Genomic DNA, 18,480 nt, shown 5'->3' with positions numbered 1-18,480 from the left:
TATATATATATATATATATATATATATATATATATATATATTAGTATATTTTTAGATATGTTTATTATATATTCTTATTATGTCGTGTCTTAGGGATTAATTAAATTACACACACACACATGCTACTTTGATATATTATTTCTTATATATATTAAGAAATATGTGTCGTGTTGTGTGTGAGAGATCACAGAAATCTTTAAATTTCATAAAATGAGTCAAGACAATTTTACACAATCGATACAACTTTGATGCACAAAGCGGAGAAGTTCGTATATAGATTCGAAGATGCGCAAATAAAATCTTTCAGATTTGTTGAACTTCTCGATGGCCGCCTTCGAACCGAAACTTTCATCTCAGCTGACATACGTCGGCGAGGAAAAAGAGTTCCAGCTAAGCTGTCTAGCACCGCTAGGCTTACCGCGACCCAAGCTTTACTGGCGGGATCCCAGGGGACACATAATAAGCGACACCGGTCCCGTGCGTGTTCAAGACGATACGCTCATTATCGCACAGGCACGAATGAACGAGGATGACGGCAATTACACCTGCGTAGCCGAGAATCTCGCTGGTGAAACGGATATATCCGTCCAAATAGTCATATCTAGTAAGTTGACGATCATCCTACCGAAAGTTAGGCACGCGATTGAACGCGATAGTCGTTTATATTGAACGCGACTGAGAACAAAATTGAAAAAATAATCGTCCAAAAACACGATCGGTCAACTTTACTTAACTTTTTAGCTTTCCCGAGATTCCTTGTTGATGCTAAGGATCCTGATCCTAAGGTGAGCGTGATGGAAGGTGACTCACAAACGCTGAACTGTTCATATTCCGGCATGGAACCGCCAGTGACTCAAGTGCATTGGCTGAAGGACGGCATACCATTGAAGGAGTCAGGCGGTCCGACGAGATACCGCGTGACCGACAATCACGGCAATGCTACCTTGCACATCAAGAGCGTCGATCTGTCCGATAAGGGGTTCTACGCGTGCCATGTGTTCACAGCGGGATTCTCGAACCCTATAATGTCGCTACCGCTCTTTCTCATGGTCGAGGAGAAACTCAAGTTCTCGCCGCAGCCGGTCAATAAACGTTTGGAGCTCGGCTCCACGGCGAGGGTATCATGCAAAGCGCAGGGCGCCACGAACCCGACGGTGAAGTGGGTCAAGGAGGGCGAGGATGAGGAATTTCCCAAGCACGTTCAGGATGTCAACGGGACGCTGCACTTCAACGGTGTGCTGGAGGAGGACAAGGGTCGGTACACTTGCGTCGCGAGCAATGCTCAAGGGTCCATCAATCACACGATCGTTATCGATGTAGTCAGTGAGTATCCGGAATAGAGTATCGGCGGATGTTCGCGCGAGCGAACGGAGCGAATTAGCGCGCTCTTGATTATCTCTTTTCGCAGTTGCGCCTAAGTTTACGGTACAGCCGCAGAATCCGACGGAGGCTATCGAGGGATACCCGGTGATGCTGCATTGCGCCGCCGAGGGAGATCCTAAACCGACTATTCAATGGGACAAGGACTCTCGTATGAACAATCTCGACAATCCCCGATTCGAGGTATTGAGTAACGGCAGTCTGTATATTAAGGAAGTGTACCTCAGCGATGAGGGCAAATACGGATGCACCGCCGGCAATAGCGGCGGTCTCAAGCGGGAAGAGGTTCAGTTGAATGTGAAAGGTACTAATTCATATTATCGTCTTAGCGGTCTGTTACGAGATGATGGAATAATAACGATAATAATAATGATTTCTACTTTTTTATTATTTACTTTTATATATTTTTTTATTTTTTTTCAGCTGCAGATAGTTACAGACCCGATATGGATCTAGAGGCCGGCGATGACGGCTCAATGATGACTAAGACGGTGACGATCACTTTGAGTGCAGCCGCGGCGTACATGGTGCTCGTCGTCGGCCTCATGTTGTACTGTCGTTACCGACGTCGCCGCAGGAAGCAACAATATTTGCAAGAACAAACAGAAGGTACGATCGTTAACGTTCATGATAATATATAACGTCATGTCGAGCCACATAACTAAGTCTGCATTCTGGTATTCCAGAAAAATTGGAGAACGGTGACGTGCAAGAGGAGCAAACGGAGCTGAAGGAAACCGGCAATAAGATGAACTCAACGAATAAGAAGAAGGAGAATCGCGACTCTCACAATAAGAGCGACGGCGCGGACACCGCTCAGAGCCAAAGCAGCAACCAGTCCAAAAAGTCCAAGTCGAATTACGATAAAATCGCTGTGTCACGGAGCAATCTGAAAGAACTGAAGCCTCTTGGCCGGGGTGAATTCGGCGAGATTTACGCTACAAAGTATCAGGTAGATGGCGACAAGGAATCCTTGGCGATGGTGAAGAGTCTCACCAACACCAAGGACGAGACAGCTCTTCAGGAGTTCAAGCGGCATCTGGACCTCCTGCACAAGCTCAACCACGAGAACGTCGTCAAGTTGATCGGACTGTGTCGAGAAGAGGAGCCGGACTATATGATCTTAGAGTACACCGACTGGGGTGATCTGAAGCAATTCTTGATTGCCTCGCGTAAGGACAACAATTCCAGTCCGACGCATGAGTCGAAGCCACCGCGCGCGCCTCAGCTGTCGGTGGCGCAGATCCTCGCGCTCTCGAACCAGGCTGCGAAAGGTCTGAAGCACTTGGCCGACAACCGATTGGTCCACAAGGACATAGCCGCGCGTAATTGTTTGATCGCCAGTAATCTGACGATCAAGATCTCACTGCCGTGTATGACCAAAGAGCCGTACCATCAAGAGTACACGAAGCATCGGAACCAAGTCATCCCGCTCAGATGGCTACCTTACGAGGCCGTGTACGAGGACGAGTACTCCACTAAGAGCGACGTATACTCGTTCTCCTGCCTTGTCTGGGAGATGTTCCATCAGGGCGAGCTGCCCTTCAACAAGATGAACGACGAGTCCGTGCTGACTCAGCTCAAGACGCAAACGCTCACGTGGAAGCCGCACAAGGCGGCGCCGCCGACCCTGCAAGAGCTCCAAGCTCAATGCTGGGCGAATGACCCGCGCGAGAGACCGACCTTCGACGAGGTGGTCTCAAAAATAGGCGAAATTGTGGCTGACAGCTGCCTGTAATAAAGCTGTTTCACACATAGCGGCCACATAGCGAGGCTCTGAGTGTATCGGAGATATTGCAATAGGGGAAATGATTGTGCTGAGCTGAATGTCGAGAAGTAAGGCTGACGGGCGCCGATGGTCGTGCGGCGATAATCCCCTCGTCGTGGAAGATCGTCCAGAAGAGAAAAACGGCCGCGCGAAAGCGAGGAAGAGAATAATTAACTGGCTTCATGTAAACGCTTGAATATCGATTATATATACATGTATGCGTAACGAATCCGCGGTAGGGAACCGTACTCTCGTGTAAATGGAAAATGCTTGCTCATTAATCAGTGAACTCGGCGATTATATGTTTCAATGATGTCGCCGGTACATACTATACGCGCGGATTTCAAGCATCCCACAGTTGCACCCGGTGTATGTACACTCGAACGTGGGTGCTGTACCACATTAGATCGATATTCACTAAAAATTTCTAAATCTGTCTCTAATTACTTTTCCATGACTGTTGATTAATCTAGCAAGCGAGAATGTATCTGTAACCAATAATAATTTGACATTTTGACAACTTGATGTTTGATATACACGTTAAAAGAAATTATGTGCTTTCATATGATACATAATAGAGGAAGAGTTTTAAGAAAGAAAGAGAGAGAGAAGGAGAGAGAGAAAGTAAGAAAATTATACAATTAATTTTATAAAGGTGCATAATTGCAATTAGTTATGGTCAGAACTGACTTTGATCCGTATATACATTTCTTAAAACTTTTTTATTGATTACGTGTCATATGGAAATAAATAAATCTTTTTACAAACGTGTGTTCGAAACGTCAAGCTGTCAAAATGTCATTGGCTGTAGACACATTCCCGCTTGCTAATTAATCAAATGTCATGAGAAACGAGTAGTTCGGATGCAGCTGTTTAGAAATTGTTAGTGAGTATTGATTTAGTGAATGATATAACAACTATATGTTCGAGTGTACATAGAGATCTTTCATGTTGAAATTCAATTCGCGCGCGCACGGTAAATGTTCTACACGCGGCTTTATTAGTGCCTGAACATTTACTAGATCTAGAATTATTAGATATTTTTTATTAGCTGTGTTCCTTTCTACAAACGCAGTCATCTTGACTGTAAAGTATCAAAGGAGTCGAAAACGATATTCGAAAGCAGGTGTAATTGACAATTTGAAGTTTAATTCGCATAAGTTAATATTTTTCATCCGCTCATGTTACGCATAATTACGCAGGAGAGCGATATATACTTACTCTCTAATTCCCATACTCTTTTTGTTTTTATAACGGTTCTTGGAAAACTTATCTACTATGCAAACATCCAGATTTTTTTAATCTGTTTTTTACTGTATTGCATCGCTTTTCTATTGATTATTCGTATGAGAGGACGAAACGTAATCTTGCACGAAGTAAACTTCAAACTGCTAAACCATTATGGCTGCTTTCGATTACCGTTCCCGATTCTTCGGGATACTTGACAGTTCTGAAAAATGCATATGTAGAAAGGTACACGGCTAGCCCAAAATATGTAGTAATTTTAGATCTAGTAAATGCTCGGATATTAATGAAGTTGCGTGTACGTGCGTCTCTTATTGGCGCATACCGTTCGATACTCGTCGTTACATGTGATCAAGTGAGTGGCGTCTCCACCGTACGAGGAGTCTATTTTTTTTTATATATATACACACACACACATATATATATATACATATATATATATATATATATTTCTTTTTTTTTACACACGGAGCTGTAGAGACTTTATTTATTATCATTGTATCATTCGGAGCATTCTTCCATTTTAAGCTCTATTCTCGTTGCATGAACATCGGTTTTCCCGGATTTAGTCGAGCGCGATCATTGGAACGTTTGAATTTCGGTCTTCTGTCATTTTCTAATTTATTGTTTTTCTTTTTATAGACAAAATATGGTAGAATCGCGTTAGGTTCCACAATAATTATTCGTGTTACATTATCCTTTGGCATTTCCATTAGAAGAGAGGAGAGAAAGAGAGGAAAGAACTCGGCAAGGAAATCATTATTTATTTCAACTAGCATCTCCGTCTCCCCTTCCAACAATGACTGTTTTATCGTCGGACTAAGAATAACGATCTGCATGGGCCCATTTTACACGTTATTACGCAATTAATGCAATACTTAGTATACAGTATCGATATAATAATAGGTATCATCACCGTACATCGAATACTCGTAAGGTACTCTAATCGTTAGGTGAGCCGAAGGGAAGAAACCGACGGCGGGGACATTCGATCGAGTCGATCAAAATCTTGACAAGCGGCGATCGAGTGTCACCGGCAGTCGGGGAGCGCCCGGTGCTGCTATTGCACATGCATATTATGCGGACATGCGTATTAAGAAAGTATCACGACCATATCAAGCGACGAACGGAATCTTATATCACCGCCTATTTACTTCTATACATACACACTCGTACACGAACACACGCGCTACAACCGGTAAGAACACATTTATAAAAGAAGAAGAAGAAACGTAAGGATTATTTATAACGTATATTTATGTGTGATAAGAACGCGATCGACCATTCGTACCGATTAAAGAGAGACGGCCTTGTACATACCGATGGTATAAGTGTAAGTTCTTTTTAAGCGCGAGAGAGACTAGCGTGGAATCGTCGCGTTTGATTTCTGATTAATGTGATCATTCGAATCCCGCCCTTCTCTCACCCCGCCAACCGCTCTGAAATAACTCTCTTCGCCGCCGGAAGGAATTTCGTCGTATTTTAGTGTCGGAGAGAAGTTGCCCGAGAGACGTTGGGCATGCGACCCAAATGTGCAGTAACGCAGTTACTATACGATTGCTACTCGAAAGCCTATTTTTACATATTACGGAAATCTAGATTCGATCAGATCAGGCGAAGTATCGCTCGCGATATTTTTGCACCCGCGGTTACTCACGGTTTGATAAGTAGCGCGAACAATCTATTCAACGCGATGGTCCAATGAGAAAGAAAGGGAAAGAAAGAAAGAAAGAGAGAGAGGAACATTCCGAATGTACGTAATTTCCGACTGTTCCGCATTATCCGACTCGTACAACGAAGAGCAACGTTCGTATTTTAACGATACATAAGCTATAACATCGTCCTCCCCCCATTACTTCCGCGTTCAATTTGAGCGAATCTACTTGATAAGGAATATTCTCACGCGAGACAGTTTTGCGATGCGCTTGCGTCCTTGCTTCTTCCGTTCGATAGAAGACTCGTATATGTTGATTGTTCGAGAACTGGACACGCGAAGGCAACGAAACCGCCGTCGAAGAAGGAATCTCTCGGCGAGATAGACAGCGAGGGAGACACTTGCGACAGAAGAAGCGAAGAAGAAAAGAAGAGAACAATCGCGCGTCAACTGTAACTTATTCCGCGTCGAGCGCACGTATCACGAGTACTTACCGACTATAAATAGTTTGTCGAAGGATTTACACGCACAGAGCCGCGCGAAAAACAGATTGTATCTGAATTAGTTCGGCTTGGTCGGAAACGCGATTCGACCGCAGATTCCGTGCAAACGCGAAACCGCTTATGGCTCCTAAAACCAAAAAGTATACCGGCGACGAGAGGTCTCGTCGGTCCTTATCAAAGCGGGTTTCAACGAGCGCCGAGTGGTCTCCTTATCGAACGCTGTGTTAGAAACGCTCGCGAGCAACGACCCGCGAATTTTACAATCGATCGCACGATTCGATCGCTTCTCAGCGAGAAATCCGGAAACGCGAAATTGATCGCGAATTGAAGGTCGGTTGATGATGAAAAGGGAGAAGCGCGCGTCGATCTGATATCGCTTAGAGACATTCAGTCGCCCGTAGTTTCTTTTAGGTTTTCTCCGGAGAGAGAACAGAGGGAAGGACGAAGCGGTGAAGGGGAAGTTCTTAGCGAGCGAGTAATAAACGTTCGTCGGCTCTGTGCATTGATATAAATATGATGTATCATATACGCAATATAAGATACACGAAGCACTAAGGTAACACTGCCAATCGTATCTATGTAATGTAAAAGGGTCATAATCACGATAAGTACGACTGTTCTCCGATCTAAAGCACCTTCTCGTCGTACCGAGCGCAGCGCAACGCACCTACCGCGAAAACACACCATCTGCGAGCGCAACGATGTGTCCTCGCGGGCGCTCTACTCAAGTACGAATATGTAAGAGCACGAATTCTCGAGTAATCTTTTAAGATAATAACGGATCACTGGAGCTCGTGGCGTCCCTGCGAGCGAATTTTATATAAAATGCTTCCTAAATGTTCGCTAATATACGTCGAGAAATATTCTTGTGATCAGCGATGGCGGGCATACTTGGGCGGCGGTAGCGAAATCCGTCGAGCGCTCCGAATTTCATCTCGAGGAAAGATTCTTGAGAGAGAAAGAATCAAGTTTTATATAAATAGAGTTTTATATAAATAGAGTAGCGACATAGAGAATCGATAAGTGCGATGTACCGAAAAACCGCCAACTTGTTTCTCCATATGAGACAGATCTGGCGGATAGGATCTAGTCTTCGATTATATTAAAAGAAAATATATAATAGGTAGAAGTTATAAGTTTAGGTTATAGGATAAAATAAAAATTTACATAAATAATGCTTGCTTATAATTTTAACTTACAATATTAAAGCTGCAGCAAATATTTTTCTGTAAGGTCAACTACGAATATGTTCTACTGTATAATTAATTTTTATTTGTTCACAACAGTAGAAAACAATATGGCTCTGAATCACGTGATTTAATTAGCCAATCAGTTTCCCTTAATGTCGTTTCTCTATTTATATAGGACTCTAATGGCAAGAATAAAGTCAGTAAACACTACCTAAGAGTAACATTGCATGAATGTTACAATTTCCCACTCGACAATGTAACTATTGCATAAAACACGTGCTATATCGAATTTACAGTGTTAAGCGGGAAATTATAATTGATGTGTTACCAATAGTTGGTGTTTACTGAGAAGGAATTCATGCGAGAACGACGCGTTCGCAGCAGTTGGAATTCGCGCGATTTTTACGGGAGATGTGTCGTTGCAAGGAATTGTGTCAAAAAGTCAAGGCTCCAAGACGCGTATAAGAAGGAAACCGTATCCGAGTGCGAAACACGAGCAATATGAATAACGCGCATTCAAGTATGAGCCATCGCTGCTTGTAACATAAACTACGCTCTAGGACTATTACCTTGCAGCGATCTAGCCCGCACTACGAGTACGTGATAAGTTAAGGCCAATTATCCAAGTCCTATGTGCTCATATCATTCGCTCAGAATATTCATCATAAACGCGACTACTACCACCACCACTACTATCACTGCCATAAATAATGAGAGAGAAAAGCGCGAAATGGCGCGGCCGAATAGTCGTGTCAGCCGTGTCGGTGGGTTTCGTGAAGCTACCTATTATGTCTAATACATCTAGTCATATACGGTGACAGAAGCGAACAGCGGTACGGAAGGCTCATTTGAATGACGTTCATATCCTTAGGCGTTCCAAATCGACCGATTTCTTTTTTACAGTATTTTGTAAATATTTGTACTTTTTTATCTACATGGTACTTATGAATTTTTGGAAAAGTATGTGCTACGATACTAAATAAAAAAGAAAGAAAACCAAGCACACATGAGAAACGATTTATTCACCTTGAGAAAAGAGAAAAACAATGTTGTGTTATATCTGCAGAATCCAAACGTGTTCACCGATTTCGAAGCGCTTTCACGAGATGAAAATACAAATCATAGAATAAAGAATATCAGGAAGGAGTATAAAGAAAAAATCCTTTGTTAGAAGAGCGAAAGATGTGACGTTGTGAAAATGAACCAAATGCGACTATCGATGGGATCAAAGTAAATGTTATGACGTAATATTGTCAATTAATCGAACAGACAAAGGTGCGTAAACATATTGAAGAGAAAATTATTACAAGTGACTAATTTTATTTCCCTCACCAATATTAGCAAAATATAAATACAATTTTTTTATTATTCTTTTAAAATTGATATTCCTTTGCTATATACTTCCAAGATATTTAAAGTATATCACCAGACTGTTTCTGGTAACGTCACTTATGGCACGTCATCAAACAGAATCAATGCAACAAACGATTATCCACGATATATCGCAACATGCTCCTTCCTGGGCTGCGTTCCAAAATTCTACTCGATGGGTAGAGTACATTTAATTGACCAATCATGATAAAGAAATCCTAGTTATCTTTGTTCTTATTGGTCAATTAAATGCTACTTTACCCGTTTAGTAGAGTTTTGGAACGCAACCCAGGTATTCAGACAGCACAAAATTTTCAAGCGCACCCGCTTGCTTTATGTTCCGATGTTTCAATTTACGCCTTGTAAGCGCTTTACTTACACTTACGTCACTCTTCGTTTACACTTTATTTACTCTTTAATTTCTATTTTCGCCAGAGAGTCTCCGCTAATAGGCCGGAATTCGAACCGAAATGTTTCGAGTCTCCGCTAAACTAATAAGTCAGGATTCGAACAGAGATGTTTCGAATCTCCGATATTATTTATATTATTATAAACTACCAATTCCAATAAAATGAATTGTGGGGCAGATAGTGCCCTTAGTGTTACCTTGATATCTTTAACCTTTAGAGGGCCGGGATTTATCCGCCTTAGTAAAGTGGTAAAAAAGGTATCTTATATCATGGATTGACCATACACTAAGTATCGATCATGGGTAGCGTCAATATATTGGCTTTCCGGTCCGGAAGGGATCAGCCCGTATATAAAATTTCAAATTCGAAAAAAATACTTCTTTCACATCAATTTGTAAGTGTAAATATGCGTTTCCGATGTATTTTTCGACGTAGAATCCAAATCTGATGTCAAAAATACAATAAACCTGAAAACAACCCCTATAAAATTACAAAAACTACCCCTTTTATCACGCAATTTTAATTTTTTTTATTTGAAAGTGCAGATATATGTTTCCGATGTATTTTTCGATGTAGAGTCAAAATCAGAACTTTGTTTTGTCAGAACTTTGTTTTCTTTGAATCACATCGATATCTTTTGTGGTTGCCGAGAAATAAACAAAAAATATAAGCGGCATATTTAAGCTTGTATATTTATTTATTGTTTTATATTATCCAGTTTCTAAATCTTTTTTTCCTTGCAAAATTACGCAGAACGCAGCGCGAGAAAGACGAGACTGATGATCTAGTTTTACAATAATATCGCCGCTAGCTTGTTTCGTGTCTACGTCGCGCATCCGCTTATCAGTGGTGAGACAAGAATAAAACGATTGGATGTCTATTCTTTTGTAACTTACTGTCATTGTACGGAAGTACAACGGGCACGAACTAAGGGCATTTTATCGTTACCACCGCGAAAATGCGCGTAACGAACGTAGTAAAGGCTCACTTTGAGATGGCGTCTCGAAAATATGCCTAGCTCTGGCCATTGAAATCAGGCTGGTGGCATCTTCATGCTTCTTTCTGATATACAAATATTTATTTTGCGCTACAGTTTATAAAAATATCGATTTTATTTACCAGCGGTGGGTAAAACAGAGCTCTACCTTGCTAAGCAAAACTTCTAAAGACTTCTACTTTACTAAATGTCGCTAAATAATTATATTTCTCACATTACACAACTGTTTGGCGTTAACTGTTCGTTAAAGCTTGTACTTTTAGCCGGTGAAAGCACTTCCAATTGATAGAAAAAAGCAAGAATCCACGTTATGTCGGGACGCAACATCGCTTCGAGGGTCTTCGACTCGAACTTTGTACTCTTCTGCCAAATGAATGCACCGATGTGAATGTGATTTTTCAGAATTAAAGTACAAACATTAATGAATGATGATATAAAATTAAATGAAAAGTATGCATATGATTTATTAATAAAAAACGAAGAAAGAAAAAAAAAGTAAATGTGAGATGATATTTTCTGGGAAAGAGGACACTGCATACAGAAGACGTGGCGTTATTACCTAATCAAATTTATTTTTACTTAATATTTCATGGTACAGTCTATACCTAGTATGATATATAAAATAACGTAGTCGTCGAGAAATGCAAACGGATTTTAACGAAGGCAGAAACGTCGACTGAGTAGCGCCCAGAAAGGAAAGGTGATCGAACATCCGAAACGAAACGCACAAATTATCGATACGAACGCAGTAACGTGTGAGAAGAGTACGTTTAGTCATGTTTATGTATATTTATATATATGCATATGTATATTTATGTGTAAAGTCTAAAAAAGGATGAATCACTTAATCCTTTAGTACTTAATTCATGAATATAGTAGCAGCCTCACTCTCTAAAGTACTAAATATAATAATGGTATAATGCGCTAATTATCGTTAATATAGATTATTAACATTATAAATAATATAATCGTCGGAATCCGTATAATAAACAATGATACAAGGTATTTTTGTTGTTTTAGTTTTTTAAATTGTTATCATATAGTAATAATCACAATAGCGTATTCTGAAAAATAGATTAGGGTCCCGTGGGCAGAGGGCGGAGTGCCTCGTTTCCGGACAATTTCTCTATCTCTTTCTTACACTTCCATATCGCTATTCTCTTTTTCTTCTTCCTTTTGTTTATCAACTTTCTCTGTCTCTCTCGTCCTTGTTCCGATATCGGTCGCGTTTCAAAGATTCTCCACGGGGACCCGGGACCTATGCTTGGACGAGAACCTCGTCGAGGACGATCGTGGTTCTCGAGGACTCGGGAATCACAAAAAGTCACACGACGAGCAGTCCTCTTTGCTTTCCTTCCGGCGCGACGCGAAGACTCGAGAGACAATCACGAGCGCTGGGAAGCGCCATTAGACGTTAGACCGTTCGAGCACGTGTGACGTGACGAGGCGGTAATAAAAAAAAAAAAAAAGAAACGCCGCGAGGATTGAGCGCTCCGCGTTGTCGGCTACGTCGCCGAGAGAGAGAAGAGTCGCACGAATCGCGCGCTCGTCCTCGACGAGACGATCGTGCGATGCGCTTCCTCTCGACGAGGAACTCGAGCTACTACAAATGTTCACGCTCACGGCTACGAATCCATATCTCCTGGTCGTTTCTGTCGTCGTCTTTGTCGTCGTCGTCGCCGTCGATACACAGTTTTGCAACAGGATTCCCCGCGACGTTGACTCTCGATGCGAGCACTCGTATACGAGTGTTGTCGTCGCGATGCTCGCGTGTTCGCGTTTGGATGCATGCACCTTGGGTGGTATCGTAAATGGGATCAGTTGCTAACTGCATCCTGCACGCCTGCCTTTTCTCTGGCTAGCCTTCTGAGACTTTCTCACATTTTTGCTCCGTTCTTTTATCTTTTCTTCTTTTTCTCTACTTCTCTTTCTTTTCTTTCTTTTTTCTCTCTTTCTTTTTTTTTTAAACCGCGTCTCTGCCACTCTGCCTAGGGAACCCACTATAACAGGGCACTATGAACAGCAGTCTGCTGGCTAAGTGACTTTCCGAATCTACAATCGTTCCTCCGCATTCTCTCGCTCTCTCTCACTCGGTAAAGTTCCCTCTCTCGCCCCGTCACGTACTTCTCTTCTAATCTTTCTCCGCAACCTTGCCCCGTCCTCTCTCTTCCAATTTCCTCCCGCAATCTCACTTTTTCCCGCGCCTCTCTCCCGTTCCCACCCCGATTAGCAGTATCGTGTTTCCTCTTTCGCTTCTTTCACCGCACCCTATCCGCACTGTGTGCTTCTTTATACGTAGGTCGCGCGGGCATGAAAGCAAACTCAAACCAACGTACACGGAGAACGTAAACGTCTACGGCACGAAGTAGTTACACGGAGATACAGACGCGATAACGAAATGTTGCCAAGAGACAATGCAGAGACCACGCGCAACGACAGCTGTACGGCGAATTTTGTTGCAGTCGGGCAAAGAGATGCAATACCGTTTTTATTCCATGTACCGTTGAACGCGAAAACAAGAATAAGGGTAAAACGTCGGATTCGCGATTGGATGATGATACGATCCGTATTTATACCAATGATCCGAGCTTTAACCCGCGTGTCGCGGCCGAAATCGCGCGGAAAGTAAGCCTCATCTCCTCGTTACTTCTCCCAACACACCCCAGACAAGCCGATTTGACACGTGCATGCGCTCCCAAACTCATTCTCTCCTCCCGCTCCCGCGTGTTCCGCGAGTCGCGCGACGCATTCGTAACCATCACCCTCTCTTGCTCTCTCTTTTTCTCATTCTCTCTCTTTCTCTCTCTCTCTTTCTCTCTTTCTCTCTTCCGCACCCGTCACAGAAAATAGACAAAAGCTCTCCTTCGCCAGCATGCTTCTCCTATGTCAGCATTCACACTACGTGTCAGCCAATAGTAAACCACTACTGTACTTTTCGCGTTTATGATATTTTATACTTTACTTTTTTTAATTATTTTTTTTGTTTGTTAATATTAGACGTGCCGTGTCTCTACCATCAGCCTACTGCCAAACTACCTATCCGTTCTCTCTCTTTCTCTATCTTTTCGCCCTTTTACCATCCTTCCCACTTAGCAATCCTCACGCTCGCGCCGCGCTTCCTCCCCTCGCCGGGTACCACCAGTCCGTTTCTCTCGCTCTTTCTCTTTCTCTCTCTCTCTTTCGTTCTCTCTTTCTCTTCCTTCTCTCTCTTTCTCTCACTCTCTTTTTTGCTTTCTCTCTCTCTCTCTCTCTCTCTCTCTCTCTCTCTCTCTCTCGCAGAGTTTATAAATATTATTATATTAATATCATCCTCCGTGTGTCGTTACAATATAATTATCGGCAATAATATACCTTCATTATTAATGCAATATCGTTATTATTAGTTATCGCTCTTCCTCTTTCATTCGCCCATTTTTTTCTGCTTAATCCATCGGGTAATTTCAGCCGCGCGTCGGCCTCGACGCGTAACGAGCGCACGAACGAACGAACAAACGAACGAACGAACGAACGAACGAACGAACGAATCGTCACGCTGCCCTGTGTGCCACAGAATTGAATGTCCGCGATAATCGATCAGTGTGTGGTGTTGCGCCCCAATCTCCCGTGATTTCCGGCGTCGCGCTGTATAAATAATAATACACGGCAGAAACGCGCAACCGTATGCGCACACGCGCGCACACGATCGCGGCCGATTAATTAATTAAGTCGAAGGATCTTTCCTCCGCCTCCCCTCCCCAAATTGCGACTCTGACCCGCGTCGCGCGACAACTCGGCGAGCTTCAGCGAGCTGTCGCCGTTCATCCGTCTCTTGACGTGCACGGCACACGGATCCATCATGATCGGTCACTCGCGAGCAAACCCGCGCTTGATGCTTCGATGAAAGAAAGAGATGACAAGGATGATAACACGGAAAAAGAGTCTCGTACGGATCTTTCTCTCTGAGGTTGTTCGCACGCCTGACCGAGCCGCCGAACGACCGGCAACGCGTCAACGCGGTGTCAACGAAACCGACGAACCTCCGCTTCCTCGTGGTCGCATCGCGAGAAATCGCGAGTCACGATCGTCTCGCGCGGGAGCGTCTCCGCGTCTCCTGCCGTTTCGCGCCCGACACGTCGTTGTAATACGGAACTCGCTCCGCCACGACACACTGGCTGTGCGTTCAGCAAAATATCACGGGATATTCGATGAGTGAGAGACAGTCGGTACCCTCGCGGGGGGCTTACTTCATCGACGCCGCGCGGCCGATTCCGCGTCAATTCACGATCGTTGCTGAACTTTGACGTGATGCGTACACGCGTGCACGCGGCCGCGGGTGTCCGGACAGTGATAATTGCGACGACTTAATTAGGGACTCTTAAACGCTAAAAATCGGTATCGCCGTGGCCCTCTGCGACGTTGCGCGCTACTTTACTTCAATGTACAATTTGCATCTCCCGTCGCCTGCGTTGTCGCCTCGCGAACGGGGCGTGACGCGCGCTTCGCTTCGCGAGCGCGTCTGTAACGAGTAGTACAAGAGTGATAACATACTATCGGATAACGAGTAGTGTGCATTCGCGGCGCGAAGGCGATCGCGAGACGCTCGCGAGACGCGCTCCGGTCGTTTGCGGGCCGTATATCCGCCGCGAGTCCGGGGTTCATTGATTACCAATCTTTTCTTATCTATGAATCACGTAATATTCTTTTTTCTACATGCAAAAAGAGTTTAGTTAGGTTAAGCAAATTTCTGGTGAAATATATATATATATATATATATATATATATATATGAACAAACAAGAAATCCCGGTTGAAGTTATTAGAATTCTGTTCGACAAGATTTCTGATTAACTTGAACACAATTCTGGTAACTTTAACCAGAATTTTCTGATTCTTTCGCGTTTCAGAAATTTGGTTGATCCAACTAAACGTGTTTTCCGTGTAGTATCAGATCACATGGGAAAAACGATTGGTTGGATTAACCAAATTTCTAGTTAGAGCCAGAAAATTCCGGCTGAAGTTATTAGAATTCTGTTCAAGTTGCGCAAACGTCTTAGTAACTTCAGCTGGACTTTCTGATTCGTTCATATTTCACCAGATATTCGGTTAATCCAAGTAAATCTTTCTTTCCGTGTACGAAAAGTGAATAATTTTGCAGTAATTGAAGGCGATCATGAATTTATTTCTTCAAAGCAAACTTTTGAAAAGTGAACGATTTCATATATTTTGAAGGTTAGATTTTTCACTTTTTATGAGCTCACGCTAAAGGAAAATTCATGATCGACTTCTCGATAGATGTCATACTACTCTCTAAATTTATTGAAGTGAAATTTCGTTCGAGAAACAGAATAACCACCGAGTTACTCGAATATGAATGATCTTTCTTTCATACAGAGAGAATTCTCTATTCTGATTTGTTGAATGAATATCTCCACTCAAAATTGAAGGGTGATTCTGATGAAAAAAGAAATTTTATTTGGATTAACCGAATGTCCAGTGAGATATGAACAGAATTCTACTCGAAGTGACCAGAATTTTGCTGAAATTAACAAGATTTTCAAGTAGAACTTGCAACTATTTCAAATTAAATAGCTACATGTGATTAACCAGATTAACCAGAAATCTTGTTTGATTAATCAGAATCTTGTTAATTTGAGTGTAGAATTTTGGTGTATCAATCAGAATTTTTGGTTCGTCCATATTTTACTAAGCATTTGGTTATAATCTAATCGAATCTTTTCTCTTCCGTACATCGTCAAAGAAACATGCTCATTCCAATCGATTGGAACATTCGCTCATACGTAGTCAGAATCCACTCAGATCGTGAATGAAACGCTCACTCTTGTGATTTCATTCCAAGAAATTGCCAGAGTACTATATTACGCGAGCCTTGTCCAGCATATATCGTCGGCATTGCCGTTGAGAACCCGCGGCGAACGAGCGCATCGCGTCCGGGTCACCTCAGCTTTCGGGCGCGACGTGGGGGCGAATGGCGCGGCCGTGAACAGTCGTCGTGCAACAACGATTCGATCTGAACGAAGAGCAACCGCAAGAGGATGTACATGACACGAGAACACGACGGTGAACATCGGCTGGCCCAAGTGGGACGAGCACGCGCAACACCTCGCGCATGGTGTTCCTTCCCACTTGGTGCGCCTTCCTGGAGATATCCAGCCGTGTTTTGCCTCTTCGTTCGCCGCCGTCGTCGTCGTCGACGACGAAGAGGACGACGACGGCGACGGCCACGACAGCGGTACGAGTATAGACGAGAGTGTGCCAGAGTCACATTTGGGCAGACTTTCGCGAACGGTTACTTTTAAGAATACACATGGCCGACTAAATATACAGACCGGCGTTTTAAGTAGCGCATGCTGCCGGGGCGCCGCCGTCCGTCGGGACGCACACTTCGCCGAGCTCTAGTAGTTACAGTAAAAAATAGCGTAAACGGCACTGTATTAGGAAGAAGCAAAATACATGTTACATTCTCGTTATTTTTATCGTTGATAAATGCTATAGTGGTTTTTTTTTCTTTAAAAATCTTCTTGTATCGCAATGTTGTTATTACATTATGATTATTCTTAGATGTAATTATCATATTGTTATCGTTATTATTCTTATTACTAATATTATCATTATCATTATTATTATTAGTGTTCTCGCTCACTTTACAATTTCGCGCGCGGGGGTGCACGTCCGGAGCAACCCCCGCTAAAAAAACACCGTCGACACTGTTCTCTATCTCTTTTTTTTTTCTTCTTTTTTTCTCTCGCTCGTCAGACTGTGAAGAACGCACACTGGGACGACGGAAGCGCGAAACGCGTTCCGTCGTCCCTTGTTTTTTTTTCTCTCTTTTTCTCACCGGTACATCACTCTTTCTCACTTAATTACAAAGCGCGAAAGGGGAGTCTCGTTTCTCCGCGGTCGTACGTCGCGTTTATAATGATTAACGATCGCGATTCTGGCCGTCGTGGCAATGAGTTTTCGTTGAAACGCGAATTTCGAAAAATACAATGTCCTTTCTCTTCTCTTTTCTTCATTCTCTCTTTCTGTCTCTCTTTCTTCCTCTCTCCGTCGCTTCTCTTACATATACACATATTTATATGTATATATATACATATACATGTATATATATATATATATATATATATATATATATATATATATATATACTATATATATATGCTCTTCACACGTGGTGTGTAGAGTGCCGCACTTTAAACGGAACGTCTGATCGGCAAAGTCCTCCGACGGCTGAAGGGAACGAGGGTAGTGGGGGCAGTGGGCCGCGGAGAGAAGAAGACCCCCGTTTCGGATGTTCAACGCTAGTAGTAAATCTGTTTAACATTAGGTACTAATCCTCCCTCTTTCCTCCCTTTCTTAGTTAAGTGACTTACAATTCGTACAACTTGCCTATCATGTAAAACTATGATGTCTAAGATGTCTCGAATTAACGCTAGATCTCGATAATAATCAGATCGGATAAATTAATAGTCGTAACTGTGTATGTATCAACTAGGCTAGACTTCGACGGAAAAATATATTTATAAAAAGTTATAATATTATTAATATACGTTTCAAGCGTTCTATATATATATATATATATTTATATATATATATATATTTATTTATATTTATATATTTATATTTATATATATATATATTTATATTTATACGTATGTACCATTACTAATCTTCTACTTAACTCTAAGCTTCCATCTTCACAAATCGCAATCTCTCACGCATACCTCATCTATCCGAGATTCCCGTTCACAAACGAGGGGATCCGTCTTTTTCTTAGTGTTTATATGTGCGTGCGTACGTGCTTGTTGTGTGTGTGTGTGTGTGTGTGTGTGTGTGTGTGGGTGTGATGTATGTTGCGTGTATCTAAGTTCATTTCATCTCCTTTCTTTTCCCGTCGATTTATAATCGCGTGTGACTGGCTTCAAACCCCGCCGTTTGAATATACAGATAAATAACTCGGGTGCTC

General features: G+C 42.5%; 1 protein-coding gene across 1 annotated transcript in view; it reads left to right on the top strand.

The window, feature by feature from the left end:
* The window catches only part of LOC116848123 (inactive tyrosine-protein kinase 7-like), a 65,119-nt gene extending 56,379 nt beyond the window's left edge, over positions 1-8,740 (top strand). Inside the window, exons 5-9 of the mRNA XM_032823900.1 lie at positions 308-604; positions 742-1,323; positions 1,409-1,684; positions 1,804-1,989; positions 2,067-8,740. Coding sequence (XP_032679791.1) covers positions 308-604; positions 742-1,323; positions 1,409-1,684; positions 1,804-1,989; positions 2,067-3,118 — 2,393 coding nt within the window. The 3' untranslated portion in view covers positions 3,119-8,740. The remainder of the gene's footprint in view (positions 1-307; positions 605-741; positions 1,324-1,408; positions 1,685-1,803; positions 1,990-2,066) is intronic.
* The last annotated feature ends 9,740 nt before the right edge of the window (positions 8,741-18,480 follow it).

Source organism: Odontomachus brunneus, unplaced genomic scaffold (genome assembly GCF_010583005.1).
Source record: "Odontomachus brunneus isolate Ranch 3 - 2012 unplaced genomic scaffold, Obru_v1 Obru_scaffold_090, whole genome shotgun sequence".
Classification (NCBI taxonomy): domain Eukaryota; kingdom Metazoa; phylum Arthropoda; class Insecta; order Hymenoptera; family Formicidae; genus Odontomachus; species Odontomachus brunneus.
This window is presented reverse-complemented; position numbering and strand designations above follow the sequence as displayed.